This window comes from Phyllopteryx taeniolatus, unplaced genomic scaffold (assembly GCF_024500385.1).
Source record: "Phyllopteryx taeniolatus isolate TA_2022b unplaced genomic scaffold, UOR_Ptae_1.2 contig_24, whole genome shotgun sequence".
NCBI classification, from domain to species: domain Eukaryota; kingdom Metazoa; phylum Chordata; class Actinopteri; order Syngnathiformes; family Syngnathidae; genus Phyllopteryx; species Phyllopteryx taeniolatus.
The window spans coordinates 2,851,804-2,867,523 of record NW_026903162.1 but is presented as its reverse complement, the minus strand read 5'-3'; the positions used below and the strand labels follow the sequence as shown (position 1 = coordinate 2,867,523).

Below are 15,720 nucleotides of genomic sequence, written 5' to 3'. Positions count from 1 at the left end.
CTTGATAAATATAAAACTCTATTTTCCCAAAATAATGACTTCGAACATACCAACTTTTTTTTGTTTTAAATTCTACTTTATTTTTGAAAAAAAACAAAACTATTTGTCTAATAAAACATTGTTACATTAAATGTTCTAAAAGTTAAAAGTAATATAAAAAATATGACTTTATTCGAACAAACACACTTCCTCTTTTTCTTGAGGCAAAAAAACAAGTTTAGTCAAAAATGTTTTTTTTTTCTCATGTCATCAACATTTTAGCTTGGAAGCGTCCACCTCTTACGTGGGACGATGGCGACGTCGCTGATGAACACGCTCACGAACGGCGTGTCTGCGAGCTCCAAACACAAAACAACAATAACAACAACGCGAAAGCGTCACAAAGACAGAAAGAAAGATACTATTATAAGCGCGTAGTTGTGCCTATTCTGTCACCTCACGCATCTGTCGCTTTGCAGCCTGAACACAAAAAAAAAAGTCCCGAATGTTTTCACCCGCGCTGACGCGCACCAAAATAACTTGCACCGCATTCCCGTCCGTCTCCCACCGCTTGTCTGTTGAGGAAAACACGGAGACAAGATGAGAATCTGTGATTATTCTGACATTAAAACTCCTTTTCAGGCAACTTGTTAAGTAACCCATTCGTAAAACTGCCTTCAGATAATCGGCATTTTCATATAATGTAAACCCATAAAAGAAAGGAACAGAAGACTGGTAAAGGTACCGTACTGATTCAACTCCTGTACTTAGGTAACAAAGTGCAAATTCTTTTTTTTTTTACTGTCAATTATACACAATACGGATTTTGATAACTTTGCGAAAAATGAAAAAAAAAAAAAACGTTTTTTTTCCCCCCATACCAAAAGGCTAGCTAGCTAGCATTGACACGACTTTCATGCTATCAGAAAAAAAGGGTTCTCATAGCTTTTAGCTTATAGCTATTCTTTTAGCTCAAAGCTAACATTTTGAGACAGATAAATGAAAAAATGCTAAATTAGCTGAACAGACTACAAAAAATGCAAAAAAAACAAAACAAAAAACAACAACAACACACCTTAGCTGTACTTTATGTGCTTTTCAGACTAGATGGGTAATTTTTTGAAAAGCAGAAGCGTGTGTTTAAGGGTGAGGTCATTCTTGGAAACAATACTCCCATTGTCCTGTTTTTTTTTCTACATCATAAGACACAAAGATCTCATGTTAGTTACATCTTTTTTTTTTTTTTTTTTTTTACAGCATCTATGGAGGTTAAAAAAAAACATAAACAAGTCCGTCTTGACAAAGTAAGGTTTAGAAAGTACAGAATTGTTTTTTGTTTTTTTTTCAAATGTAAGGGGTGAAAGTAAAAAGTTGTCAGAAAAGGAAATACTCAAGTAAAGAACAGATCCCGCCGCTGCCTGGCACAAGGACTGCAAATGGAAATGAGCTACCAAGCTATCATCTGGTAGATTGCATTTTTTCTGTCCCTGACAAATACACAAATAAATTCGAACCAAAAAACATGAAACCTCGGGGCTGGGGCGGAGCCCAAAGCGCCCCCTGGGGGGCCCTCCTTTGATAGCGCTGCAGCCGTCGGCATCATTTGCACTCGGCGAGATGGAGATCAATTATTTAAGGCACGGCGCAGAGAAATGCTGTACAGCCGGCTAACTAATTTGCAGTTCAACAGCAAAAAAAATTAATACAAAATTCAACAAGATGATGTCGGAGGGCGGGAAGGGGAAGGACGAGCAAAAAAGTAGCATGGAGTGCCCCCCCCGCAGAGTGGACCCCTTCACGCCGCTCACACTCCAAACATTCACAACGTGTAAAGCACCTGTTTATGGAGTTATTTTGGATAAAACACTTTCTGTAGTGTCATTGGTACAGCGCGAAACTGAGATAAACAAGCATTATTGAACATCTCAGTGGGAAGAAGAAAGATTACAAGAACGAGGGTCACAAGGAGGTCTACATTGGCCACCCAAAGGAGACATTTGATTCAAGGGGAGACTAAGGGCAGCAAAACGTATCTGTGGGAAAGAAGACACTGTGGAGTCTAAAGCTCCTTTCAATTAGAACAAGAAACGCTGACAAAGGGCAACATTGGAGGAGAATGAGTGACAAAACAAGGTATTTCCTTCCTGAGGTGTTGGACACAGTAAAGAGACACATTTAATTCAAAAGGAGACTTGGGGCAGCAAGAAAATGGACCATTGCAGCAAAAAGAAAACAAGAAATGCGAACAAGCAACAACAACGGAGGGTCAAGAGAGGGTCAAAACAACCTATGGGCCAAGGTGAGGAAAAACATTTAATTTGAAAGGAGACTAAGGGCAGCAAGAGAACAGACTGTTACAGCAAATAGGAGACTGTGGTAAAGCCCTATTTCCAATAAGAAACACTACCAAACAACAACAGGAAAAAGGGAGGGTCACACACTGTGCATCAAATATGGTGGCCATGGTAAGGAGACATTTCATTTAGGAGGAGACTAAGATAAGCAAGAAAACACACTTTTGCAGCAAAGTGGAGACTGTAGAGTTTAAAGCCCCCTTTCCAATAAGAAACGCTAGCAAACAACAACGATGGAGGACAAACACAGGCGTGAAAACCAGTTTTTTTTCCAACGTGTTAGCCAAAATGAGACACATTTTATTCAAGAGGACATTAAGGGCATCAAGAAAACAAACTACCGCAGCAAACTGGAGACTGTGGAGTCCAATAGGAAACGCTAACAAACAGCAACAATGGAGGACAAAGGTTTTACAAACTCATTGGCAACGGTCAGGAGAAACATTTTATTCTTGGGGAAACTAAGGGCAAGCAAGCAACAAAACTGATTGTGGCTCCCATTTCCTTGCCTAGGGCTGTCACGATCGAATGTTTTTAGAATTGATCATCCAGTAGATATTTCGTCGCGCACTTAAGTAATTGCTGCTCACCCCCCCCCCCCCCCAAAAAAAAATTATTCATATTTTTTTTAACTACTAACATGCATTTTATTCTGATTTACCAGGAATGGCTTGTTATCCTTAAACTGCATATGTTGGCACTGAGTGTATGGTATAAACTAAAAAAAAAATATATATATATTTTTGAAGTTGCTTTAGTCGAGTTATTAAATCCCCCCCCGCCCCCACCCCAGCACTAATCTTGTCATTTTTCTTTTTCAACTAGTCCAAATAAATTTTTTTTTTAAACAGTTGAAATGTAATAACGAGCAAATATTTAACGCTTGTTAGGATCTGTCATCTGTTCTCCATCTGGCCGACTCACCAGATGCGTAAGGTTACGCTCGACAAACTAGAACTTCCTGCTGGGGTGCGAATGTAAATCAGCTTTTTTTTTTTTTTTTTAAGTGAACGTGTGTTCATAGCGAGCTGTTATTTATTCTACGACACGTTCGACATTGAGACTTGAAGACGGACTTCAAGAAGATCCGAAGCTCGTCTGCAACGTGTTGACCGAAAGCATATTCTCCTCCGTCCTCGCCTTATCGCAACACCTCTCTCCAAGCCTCCGTCTGGCCGAGCATCTGCTCTCCTCCGTTGGACCAAACAAACCGCAGCTGTGCAACCATCCGACAAAAAGATCCAAAAGATCCCACTCCTCTTTGTCGCTCGGCGGCCTCGTTCGCTGCCGTCTCGTTGCTGAACTGCAACAGGTGGGAGTCAGTAACAGAGTGTTTTGTTTTTATTTGCTTGTGTTTTCAGGCTCCGAAACCCAGTCGTCGCGCCAAAACAGCACCTTTCTTAACAGCAGAGCACTCAAGCAACAGGTGGTGCTATAATGACCGAACCCTCGGGACATTTAAGCAAACCGGAAGCCTGACAAAAAGCTCATTTGAACAACCTACTTTAACAAATTACGATAGTAAGAACAAACAGCGGACGGAGGACATTCACGTCACCTGGCATTGAAGCATCCAAACTATGGCTTCTGTTTATTATCACAAAAGAAAGAACAATATATTATGTTGTTGTTGTTTTCCACTCGGAACATCTGCAAATGTTTGAGCCAAATCACGATTTGTCGAGTAGTCCTCTTTATTCTCAACGAGCCAAAAGATGACTCAATAGTGTTTTTTAATTCTTTAAGCAAAGTCCATTAGGGGGGTGTACGCCCCCCCCCCCGTCCTCCTTTCCCCCCGCCCAAAAAAAAGCCTTCAAAGTGTTCTGGCAGACTGCACACTTTAAAGGTTTTTGAAGCTTTTTCAAAACCAATTAGTGTGCTTAAATACGCTTTGATCTCTGACTCGTTTCGCTACTAACGCATGAGGCCATGACAAAGCATTCAATCCCGCAATTAGTCGACCGGTTCTTACCGGAGTTGGGCTGTCCGTGTTTGCCGGGCCTCGCAGACTCCCAGCCGTCCACCGATTGGACCTCCAACAGGTACGAACTTTTGGTCTCGCGATCAAAAACGGTCTGAGTGTAGATGAAACCCAGTTCGGGGTCGATGCGGAAATACTGGTGGTCCCCGCTACGATCCTCAAGCAGCGAGTAGGCGATCTAGATGATGCCGTCAAAAACAAAGAGCATTTTTTAGTACGAGTATTTGTTGCCGGAGTCGATGCGTTTGAATGCATGGGTTCACCTTCCCATTGAGGTCCAAGTCCATGTCATTGGCGGACACCTGAAACACCAAAGTTCCTGATTGGGCGCCCTCTGTGACTGAGGCCTCATAGATGGAGGAGGTAAAAAAGGGGACGTTGTCATTCACATCTGGAAAATGGGGTGAATTAAAAAAGAAAAATGTATAAATGTCCCGACGCATGTTTCGATTAGGGCTAGGGTTAGGGGCTAGGATTAGGGTTAGGGAATAGAGGAAGAGGAGAAGGTTAGCCTTAGAACAAATCTGTTAACTGTCGTGAGAGCTCAACTGTCCGACAAATGTTGCCGAACTCCGCCTGTTCCCTCACTCTATGGCGATTTTTTTTTAGCATATTAAATTAGCGATCGAACGCAATTTAAAAGCAGTCATTTTGGATTCCGCCCGACAGCGACGATGTTCAAATGTATCCAGTAAACTATATGTACGGAAATGTACTTGCAAGTTGGTACACTCAGCTTTATACAGCCCTGAGATGAGTCGCCATAATTTATCTAGAGCATTTCAAATGCGAACGTTGACCTTTTATTCACGACAACCCCTTTATTTCTGGCATTTGAAAATACATTGGTAATTACAGAGCAAAACCTAAATATACTTTAACGGTCAGAACATGGCAGGAAGTCTCGCAGCGTCTTCTCTTGCCTTAGTACACCATGTCCTGACACTTCTTTTATTCTCTTGCTTAACTGTCAAGCTCTGCGGTCGGACCAAAGGGAGAGCTTTGCCAGGCTGTCGTTCTGACTTCTAAGGGCTGCGGGAAGATGAAAAAGCATCTGAACTCCGGACAAATACGAGGCAACATAGGACGAAGCAGAAAAAGATAAAACAGCTTCAAGTGTCGGTGGAGCACACAGACTGAGCCGATGTGAGCAAAATCTTTCCACTACTGAACCAAAACATTCCAAGGCTTGAAATAAGTGGATTTGCATCACAATTTCAAAGTCAACATTTGCATTTTGCGGCTCATAAAAAAACAAATCACAGATTCTTACGTTTTTATTGATAAATGAACCGCGGAGACGATCCCTGAAAGGTTTGCTGGGCTAACCTCGTTTCTAAAATCAATTCTGCGCACTCCAACACACGGAGGCCTACTGCACATTATTATTGCTCAATGGCCGCCGCGGTTGATTGTTAAAATGACTTCCACCGGCATCAAACTTGCTATGGTGCAAGGTCGCATTGAAGAATTGGTCCCAACAGAAAGTGGTTTTGCTCTGACATTTACTTTGGTTCGGAAAGTACATTGCTCTCTCTGTAGGAAACATCAATTGCAGCAGTTCGTCGCCGAAGCAAGATGGACTGCATAAACATGCAACTAGCGACCAGCAGCTCATAACGCGTGGTACAGAATGTCGCGTCAACCTTACCGGAAGACAGCTTCAATCCATCCCTTGAATACAATATGGTCGGTTGCAGGACTACCTGATGTTTTGATTTTGAATTCCGGGCCTCGAAATTAGCTTCGAGCGCCTGACAATGCCGCAATGCAAGCTGCTATGACATTCAACTCCCCTGTTATATTGTCATCTCTTTATTGTTTTAATTGCTTGAAAGAAATTGAATCCGAATATTTGTAACTGCTAAAATCAGTCCATCGAAACAAAATCATTTGTGACTGAATCAGCGCGATCAATGGTGGACAAAAGCCGTGACACTGCGGACCGCCTTGAAGCCGCGTCGATGGAAGAGACGATTCCACAGGGACACTGAGAAGGGAGCATCAAGAATAAACTTGAACTTCTATCCTTGCCTCAAGTCAAAAAAAATAGCAACAAGAAGCAAGGTCAGGATAAGGAGCAAGCATTAGGGTTAGGGAATAATGTGACAAACTGGGATTAGAAAATAAAATGAAGGTTTGGGCATTAGAGTCAGGGAATTAGGAATAGAATTAGGGTTCACAGACTTGGGTTAGGGATTCAGAGTTAGGGGATGTGATTACAGGATCGGATTCGGGTTGGGGTTGAGGGGATCATTTTAGATTCGATGATAAGATTATCGTAAAAGGGGTAGGGGTAAGGGGTTGGGGCGTTAGGGTTAGCAAAGCCTGACCTGTGATGTTGACGTAGACCGCGGTAAAGGCAGCCAACGGGACGGCTGCCACGTTCTGGGCTCGGACCCTCAGCATGAAGTTGCGGGTGGTCTCGTAGTCCAGAGGCTCCGCCACAAGGATGGAGGCTGAGCCGTCTTCCCGGTTGGGCGTCAAATAGAAGCGGACGGGCATGTTGGTCTCTGGGACCATGCCGTCCTCCAGATTGTACGTCACCCTGGGGTCCCCCAGTGGGGAGGTGGCTTTGATGGTCTGTTAAGAGAGAGAGCATTTTCATATTGTAGGATCACTTTAAATCCCCTAACCCAAACCGAAACTCCGAGCTCTAACCTCCTAACCTTACCCGCCTCACGATGAGTTTTGAATATGAGCATGATTCAAAAGCAATTGAACAATTTTACCTCTACCGTAGCAGTGCCCTGTGGTCTCAGGGTTACAATACACGCAGAACCCCAGCCGAGAATAAGCAATCTCTGTCACTTTAGTTTTAAATTGTACCCCCTGGTCCAGATGAAATCTTTTAATCTATTTCCGCCCCCAGAGGTCCGCTGGCACATTCAGCTCTTCTACTTAGCGGAAAGCGATCAGCCCCCTGTGCTTTACGGCACGCGATAATTTCAAGTAAAATATTAAGGCCGTAAATCTCCGGCGAGGCTCCGACCTGCCGAAACCCGACGGGATCGAACAGCACGAGGCGTCGCCACCGCTCCCCCCTCATCCTTGCTTCGCTAATTAAGGCGAACGCTATGCAAAAGACAGCATCGTACGCTTCCAATTAAGCTCAAAAACGCCATCTTGGACAGGACGGCGGTGACCTCGCTGAATCTGGTCAAGCCCCCGGGCCGTAATGAGACGCCGGCTGGCAAACGTGCCCGATTAAAGACGGCGAAAGCGCCCATTTTCATGGCCGACGCATTAGCAACATTGCTGTCAGGGCTGCCATTTGGGCCGATCGCGTGGCCTCAACTTGATCGCTGCAAAAATTGAAATCGAACCAAGATGAAATATCGCCTAATGTGCTTTGCCGCCCACGCGTGACGTCTCGATCCAGGTGATCTGGTCACGTGTTGGACGAATATGGCAGCGCCCACTACATTTTTGGAAAAAAAAAATTTTTCAAGTCACTAAATCTGCATGATCAAACTCATTTCAACAAAATTATGAATTTTTCACTGTCACAAAGAAAGAAAAACACCTCCGTGCAAAAAAGTGCAGTATCCCTTTTTCTCATCAGCGGCAGGCCGACGGCGGGCTACCGTTTCGGGCGAGCCCATTGGCTCAACGCGAAGGACCCTCGGCGCCCGCTTTGTTTCCATCCTCACCGCGCAAATATCAATCAGCGGCTTTAATGGATTTAATTGCTTTGGAGAGACGCTGGGAAAACGCTCGTGATTAGTCGGGAATGCATAAACGGGAGTGCGGATGAATAATGAAAGATGGCGATTAGCAAACATCTGCAGCGCGCTAAAAATAAAGCTTTAACCCAGTGGTTTTCAACCTGGGTTGGATCGAACCCCAGGGGTTCGGCGAGGCAGTCAAAGAGGTTCAACGGTGGACAAGACACACACAGTGTGTGTGTGCGTGTGTGCATAAAAGCAAGCCGTTCAAAACGCAACATTGCGTGGAGGTGGGCGTATTGCCGTTGTGGCGCTGCGCATTGAGCTGAAATGTTGTTTTAAAAAAAATAAATAATACAATATATATATATATATATATATATATATATATATATAACAATATTTAAAATATATAATATAAAGTAATATTTCCAGCAATATACGAGTTGAGCGGCATCGCTGTGGCGTCAGACGGAGCAACCGAAGCTGCTTTCAATGCTAACAGCCATACTTCAGAGCAAACTCGATACGCCAGCGCGGTGTAGCAGCCCGGCTAAATGGCGTGCCTTCGTAGCGGTCACGTTTGTAGGGGCAACGTTCCCATCGAGGGCAATGCATGTTTATTGAAAATAAATCATAAATTGCTCATTTCATGAGATTTCCTTTTTTCTTTTTTGCCAACATCAATGCATGTACTATTAATACAGATTTTTTTTTTTTTTAAACCTTACCTAAGAAACCTTCACATGAATTTACGGTAATATTTTATTGTATTGAATTATTTTGTGGTGCTTTTTGAGTGTGAAATTTCATGTTGTGTGTGTATCGTTCTTTGAACACAATGATTTTGTGTGCAACTGATGGGTGGTTCATTTTGTGCACAAATAAAACATACACTATATCCGAAAAGATCTCTTTACACTTCAGATTTTTTTTTTTAAATATATTTTTTTGAATATGACCAGAGGTGGACTTACCACGATGGGCGTGTCCCGCACCGTGTTCTCGGGTATGACCACGCCGTAGCTTTCCTTCTCCCACTGCGGCGGTTGGTTTTTCACATTGGTGATGGTGACCGCAAGCTCCACCGAGCTGCTCCGGTTCCCGCCGTCCGTGGCCACGATCTCCCGGGTGATGTAGGTCCTCTGAAGTCACCCCAAATTTTTTTTATATCAATAAAGAAATGAAATAATCGAAAAGACTGAATATTGATGTGTGCTTTCAAATGGTAGGAAATGGGAGTGAGTCAGTGCTAAGCGAGGACTGGCTAAGAGGCTGATTTGCGAAATGGCAATCAAAAAAATAATAATTGGTGCACTTTGGTATTTATAAGCTGCTGGGACATCAGAGTTCTCTCTGTGTGTGGTGGTGTTTAAAAGCAATAACAAAAAAACAAACAAAAAAAACATGCACACACAAATCACAGAAAGCATGCATTTCCAAATTTAGTATTTTATTTTCTTGTGACATTTTTTTTAAACCACTATTTATCAGTGTAGCTAAAGTCCTCCAACTGTCGTATTTTATTGTCGTCACAAAAAAAAAAGAAAAAAAAAGTTTTAATTAGTTGATGCTGTCAAACGAAAACAAATGTCGCTCATTTTGACTTTTTTTTTAATTTTCTTTTTTTAGAAAATCCAATTTTATTTATTTATTTTGCGAATTGACTTCGATGATAAGCAGGCTTGTCCATATTATTTTTAAACCAAAGTTGTTGTTTTTTTATTCACAAATTGCTCTGGTCTAAATACCTTTGCTAATCATCTCATCTCCAAATGTAATATTTTATTCTGATCCAACAAAAGTGTTGTTTTGATTCTGTCCAATTAAAGCACGGATCCCCAAATGTGTTTTTTAATCATAAAATCTACTGATTGTCAAATATGTATTTTTGCTGTTTTTGTCTTTTCTTTGCAAGTTAAAATTAAATTATTATTATTTTGTTACTTTTTATCTCCAATGTCAATGCATCTCCAAATGTGTTTTTATCCCTGAACCAATTTATTGGGAAATAAAAGAAATGAGTTCCGCTAATAGATGCTGCCCAATGATTGGCTCGCATCTCCAGGTCGCATTCCAATTCAGATATCTTGTTGTGTTTGTGTTTTTTTTTTTTTTTTTTAATTACAGTATGTCCACAGCATAGTTATCTACTCTTACATTTTGCACACTAACTAATCAAGCTAACACTGCCAGGGCAAAGCGCTCCAGAGAAACCCTGCGATGTTTTCATCTCAATCAAATCACACGAGAGGCATGCTAAGCGCAAATGCCAGATGCCGCTCGTCACATTTCCGTGCCCGGAGGAGCGAGCGACGCTTTCTCCCTGATTGCGCAGACGTCTGGCGGAAGAAAAGGCGGCGGGGAAACGTCTGATTGTGTCATCGCCAGAGTCTTTTCTTCGTGGAAATGAAACGCAGACATCTCCTCAGGGCGACGGCCCGGCCGCGGACGATCAACGCCGAGCGCAATCTCTCGGAACAAGCGACGGCAATCCAAGAAATTGCACATCGGCGAGATGGCTACAGTGATAAATGTCCAACGGGGGGGGGGGGACAACTTCCCACGGGAACAAATGCACTCTGGACGCAATGCTTTTACAGCAAGAGAAAATACGTTTTCAGACCGCTCACAACACGATATGATCAGGATACAATAATAATTACGATTCTATCATGATACAGCAATTTAATATACTGGAAGAAAACCATCTATATGTACTGTATCTGAGAAAGGAAATTATCTGACTGCAAAATATAGATGTTCCTCTTACAAGTTTGTGATGAAATAATATAGTCTGCTTCAAGCATATATCTCCAAATTTTTTTCGTTTTGTTTCTTTTTATCGAAAACATGAAAGACTCATTTGTTTTCGTTTGGATATGATTAAATATAAAAAAAAAAAAAAACCCTATCATTTTATTTTCATTGGTGAGGGTCAATTTGAAAAAACAAATGTGCGCAGGTGTATCTAATGTCCAACTCGTGTTCAGCGCGCATACCTGCGAGATGGGCTGGTTGACGAACACCCAGCCGGTCAGCGGGTTGACCCTGAGGTACTCCGGTTGCTCGCTGGACACGGAGTACGTGACGGCAGCATTGGTCCCAAAGTCGTCGTCGAGGGCCGCCACTCGCAGGAAACTGGTCCCGATCATCGTGTCTTCCCGGAGGAAATCTACAAAAAAAAAAAAAAACATACATAACAAACATTTTTATTGTGTTTTAAGATTTTTTTATTCATTTTCCAAATTTCATCAGTCTGGTAAGAATCAGTTATCTCCGAATTAAGTATTTTATTTCACCCGACGATTTTTTTTCGATAATTGATGCAGACCAATGAAAATATGTATCTCCAAAATCGTGAGTTTCTATTTCTTTTTTTTTCTTTTTTTTTTCATTCTGATATCCAGTTTTAGTCTTAAAATTTGTAACTGAAAAAAATGATTGGCATGATCTGAAGCAAGGGGATAGAAAAAAAAATCAGCGAATAATTAATTGGCCCACTCTGCCCAAAAAGGAGTTTTTAATTGTGTCTAGATGTCATAAGAGGGCAGCAAAGAACATAAACCAGAAAGGATCATAAAGCATCAACACCATGCTTCGTACACGTACATAATCATGAACACGGTACATAAACGACTGGATTCAGTTAAATTATCCATTACAGGGGTTTATCAATAGTTTTACCTTGCATACTGGCCTAAATACTTCTGTCCAATCAAAACGTGTCGCCAAATTTATGAGGTTTTACATTCAACAAAGTATGTGACAGATGAACTTGGCCCAACAATTTCAATAATGATCATTTTTAAATTGTTGGGGCCAAATGGACCCCAGGAAAAAAAAAAATGTTACGATGTAAATTTCAAAATTGTATGATTTTTATTCTTTTTTTTTAAAATTCCGATTCAATCTCCAACTCACACTCATAGCGGATGTTCTCAAACTTGGGGCTGTTATCGTTCTGGTCCACGATGAGGATGTTGAGCTGGCAGATGCCAATCAGCGGGTCGTTGGCCTGGTCGGTGGCCGTCACCGTCACCGCGTACTCCCGCTGGCGTTCGCGATCAAACTTCCTGGCCGTGACAATCGTCCCTAAAGACGACAGACGACAACACATTTGGCTTTGTCGTCGTTTGCCGCATCGCGGCAGCGCGGGAACTTTTTGACACCGTAAAAATCGGTTGATGCGGTGGAACAAAAAAATCAGTTTAGATTGCCATCCTGCTGCTGTGATGAAAACAGTGATTGATGTCCCAACCCGTAAAAACATTTTTCATCACACAGGTTTTTCCTGAGTCCAATTGAGGCAGCGGTGGGAACACTCTGATCATTTCTGCACCCCGCTAGCTCAAACACACTTTTATCTGTAATGCAATAATATGAAATTTATGTTTTCTTTTTCCAAAAATCATATGCTACACTAAAATACAAAACAAAAGTACAGGGAACCCTGGTGAGGATACGGAAGAGGAATGAATGAATGAATGAGTACAGGGAACATTTGAAATATTAAATTACATATAACAAAATGTGCACACGTGTGTGTGTATGTGTGTGTGTGTGCGCACCTGTGTCAGGATCCACCCTGAAGGCGGGCACAGTGGAGTCTTTGTGCATGAAGCCGTATGTGACCTTGCCATTGGAACCCTCGTCGGCATCCACGGCGTGAACCTTCAGCACGAACGTCCCGGCCGGCTGATTCTCCAGAACCGTCGTCTTTTCCCGGTACTGTTGGCACTGGGTGAGAGGGTGGGGAGGTGTGGGGGGGGGGGCGCGGGTGCGACAGGATAAGGGCAAACTATGTCAGAGTGCATACGAGGCTATGTTTTATTCATTGCGAAAGCAGTCTTCAAGTCTTTGACAGCCAAAAGTGGCACTGACTTATGTGCCGCAGCGAGGTTGGCAGTGGGTGGCGGGGCAAAAGTGCCCTGAGGCCGCTCCTGGTCGGACTGATAAGAAGCGTCGAGAGGAGACAAACGGAAAAAACTGTTTCAAGAAGCAATGTATGAAAAGACACGGGAAGCATTTTGGGTCAATTTGTGGGTGATTCAACTCTTTTTATACGATTCGTACCAAATTGGAACGGCGTATACTGGACAAGACCGGTTAGCACATCTGACGGACATTTTTGATTGATTGACGTTTCAATCCGATTCGGGAAAAAACAAAATACAAAAAAAAAAATATTCGAATCACAGATACGACAGATCGTCATCTATGAATTGTGACCTCCCTCCTTTTTTGAAAACTTAGCCCCAAAAGCCCGCTTCACTTGGCAACGTGAAATTTGGTAGACATGTCTTTTATGAAAAGACCCACAAAAAAAGTCTCAAGAAGCCTTGCCTGAAAAGACACAGGAAGTCCACCACGTTTGTTTGAAAGGAAGGTCCATTCTGAAAGGTTCTAAATAAACCGCAACATGAAATTTGAATCACGTTTTCTACAGAAAAAATTGTGAAATATTTTTTTTTTTTTTTTTTATCATCGCGTGTGTGAGCGGAGCATGGCAGTGAAGATTTCTGACTAGTCATACCTCGATGAATCCGGATCAAACATTCGACGTGTGATACAAATTGTACCGGCAAAAAAAATAAAAATACATTTATTAAAAAAAATGAACAAATGCAAGAACTCCGTTTCCTTCAAGCTCTCCTCTCGCCTGACATTGCTGCACTCAGCTTCAGTTCCTATTTTATTTTTTATTTTTTTTCCTTTATATTTCCCCCCACTGACTCCTCACAGCAGCGGGCCACAGCGTAACTGCATTTGCAGTGCGCTGCTGCGAGGGAGACTTTCAAAATGAATCTATTATACATAAGGTACCATTTTCTCTCCGCCAAGATGTTTGCGCGTTTTTTTTTTTTTTTTTGCTGCGCCCCCACAAGCTGTTCCTGCTTTTCCAGGCCAAATTGTGTGAATTAATGAAGCTCGCTTAGAAAAGTACTTGATTCTATTTTCACCGCTAATTGTCACGTATCTGCACCAGCGACTGTGTGCGCGTGTGTCCGTGCGCGCATGTCGGCTTGATTTATGGGAAATTCCGAAGCAATTTTTACGGCGCTACTTAACGGCTCCATTGAGGTGGAAGTGCAGAATTCTGCGACGAGTAATCGGGCATTCTGAACGCAGCATCCCTCACCGGAAGAAGAAAGAAAGCCTTATTGTATATTCTCATCATATTGTGATCCCATATTGTGACTTTGTCCCACAAAAAAAAAAAAAGAAACTGAGCTTACTGTAGCAAATTTCTTTTCAATCCGACCATTTTAAAAAACTACGGTGGAATGAAAGACAATGCAATAAACAAACAACAGCGCGTGCCTCGCAGCATTGCTCTCCTTTGCACTCTACATCATCTCGTCGTCTCCTTGGGTCCAGCCATGATACGGCTGACCGCATTACTGATTTTCTTGGTAAATTCCCCGGTTCGGTTCCCGACCTCCGAGACACGGCTGGTTAGTTTTGCCTCTTGAGCGTGCAACTCGGCTGGAGTTCAAGCGCTCGCCTCGTTGCTTCACGAACGAACGCGCAAGATGACAGAGTGGTACGCTGGTGACTATTGGAAGCTTCTGTGCTCCCTGACCTCATCTGGCCTTTCCGCACTGTCAAAAATGATTTTTCTTGCCGTTTCTGAGAAACACCAAATTCCGCGTTTCGCCCAACTTGACCTATTTTCCTGATAATGTGGATTGAATTTCAAACGTTTGTCTGACTTTAAAGGGACACCTCGCTGTAAATTTGTTTCAAATTGTGCACAACTACACAACTTCAGATGCCTTTCAAACAAATCAATACTTTGAATTTCTTTTGGTGTGCAAATTTAGACAATATTAGACAAAGGACGGGAGACATTTCGAGGATGACCGGTTTCCGGTTGTCTCACCTTCTCAAAGACGGGCTTGTTGTTGTTGACGTCGTCCACGCCGACCACCACCTGCGCCGTGGACGACAGGGAACGAGGGCCGCCCGAGGCGTTGTCGTCCGTCGCCGTTACGTTGAGGATGTACTCCACGCCCTGGAGGTGAGGCGGAGGGTTGGAGCGGAGACGGATCAAACCTAGACAACCACCCAAAAAAAATACACATCCGGGTGTCATCATTGGAACGTCACGTACAAACACAGCGCATCCGTTTTCTAGCGCGCTCGTCCTCATTTGGGTTGGAGTCAGGGGTTGTCCACCTTAGCTCACTTTGGGCTGGGCGCCACACGGACCGGCAAACCACTAGGACCCAGCAAAATCAGGAAAACATTTCGTCACTGTACATTATTATCATTATTACACTGGGTTGCAAAATACATGTTTTTGTAAGTCGTCTAGGTTTTTTCAACTGATTCCATTTTTTTTTTTCGTTCAGGTCGCTCAAATTTTTTTTACAACAAAAAAAAAAAAAATCAGATTTTCTTATACTACTTTTGTGACATTATCAGTTGATTTGTGTTAATATTTGTCATCTGAGATAAGGTTTTTAAAAGACAAAAAAAAAAAACATTTTCTACCGCAGTTACAAACTTTGCTGACTGTAAACTGAATACTAGACAATGATAAGCGTAAGTAACGTTCCGTTCAGTTAGTGTATTTTCTCACGAGGAAGGACTCAGCCCCCCCTTAGGGGGGCGCACCCCCAGGTTGAGAACCCCTGATATAAAGCAAAAATATCAATATAACGTGTGAACAGAAATGATGAAAATAAATAAAATGTGACCACAGTTCAAAAAGTTGCCCTGATGGAGCAAA

General features: G+C 42.5%; 1 protein-coding gene across 1 annotated transcript in view; it reads right to left on the bottom strand.

The window, feature by feature from the left end:
* si:ch211-186j3.6 (neural-cadherin) overlaps window positions 1-15,720 on the bottom strand; it is a 207,125-nt gene that overhangs the window by 107,059 nt on the left and 84,346 nt on the right. Inside the window, exons 8-15 of the mRNA XM_061764771.1 lie at window positions 14,869-15,041; window positions 12,554-12,722; window positions 11,907-12,077; window positions 10,985-11,157; window positions 8,960-9,127; window positions 6,648-6,897; window positions 4,578-4,705; window positions 4,306-4,492 (exon numbers count right to left, since the gene is read on the bottom strand). Of these exons, the coding sequence (XP_061620755.1) occupies window positions 4,306-4,492; window positions 4,578-4,705; window positions 6,648-6,897; window positions 8,960-9,127; window positions 10,985-11,157; window positions 11,907-12,077; window positions 12,554-12,722; window positions 14,869-15,041 (1,419 nt within the window). The remainder of the gene's footprint in view (window positions 1-4,305; window positions 4,493-4,577; window positions 4,706-6,647; window positions 6,898-8,959; window positions 9,128-10,984; window positions 11,158-11,906; window positions 12,078-12,553; window positions 12,723-14,868; window positions 15,042-15,720) is intronic.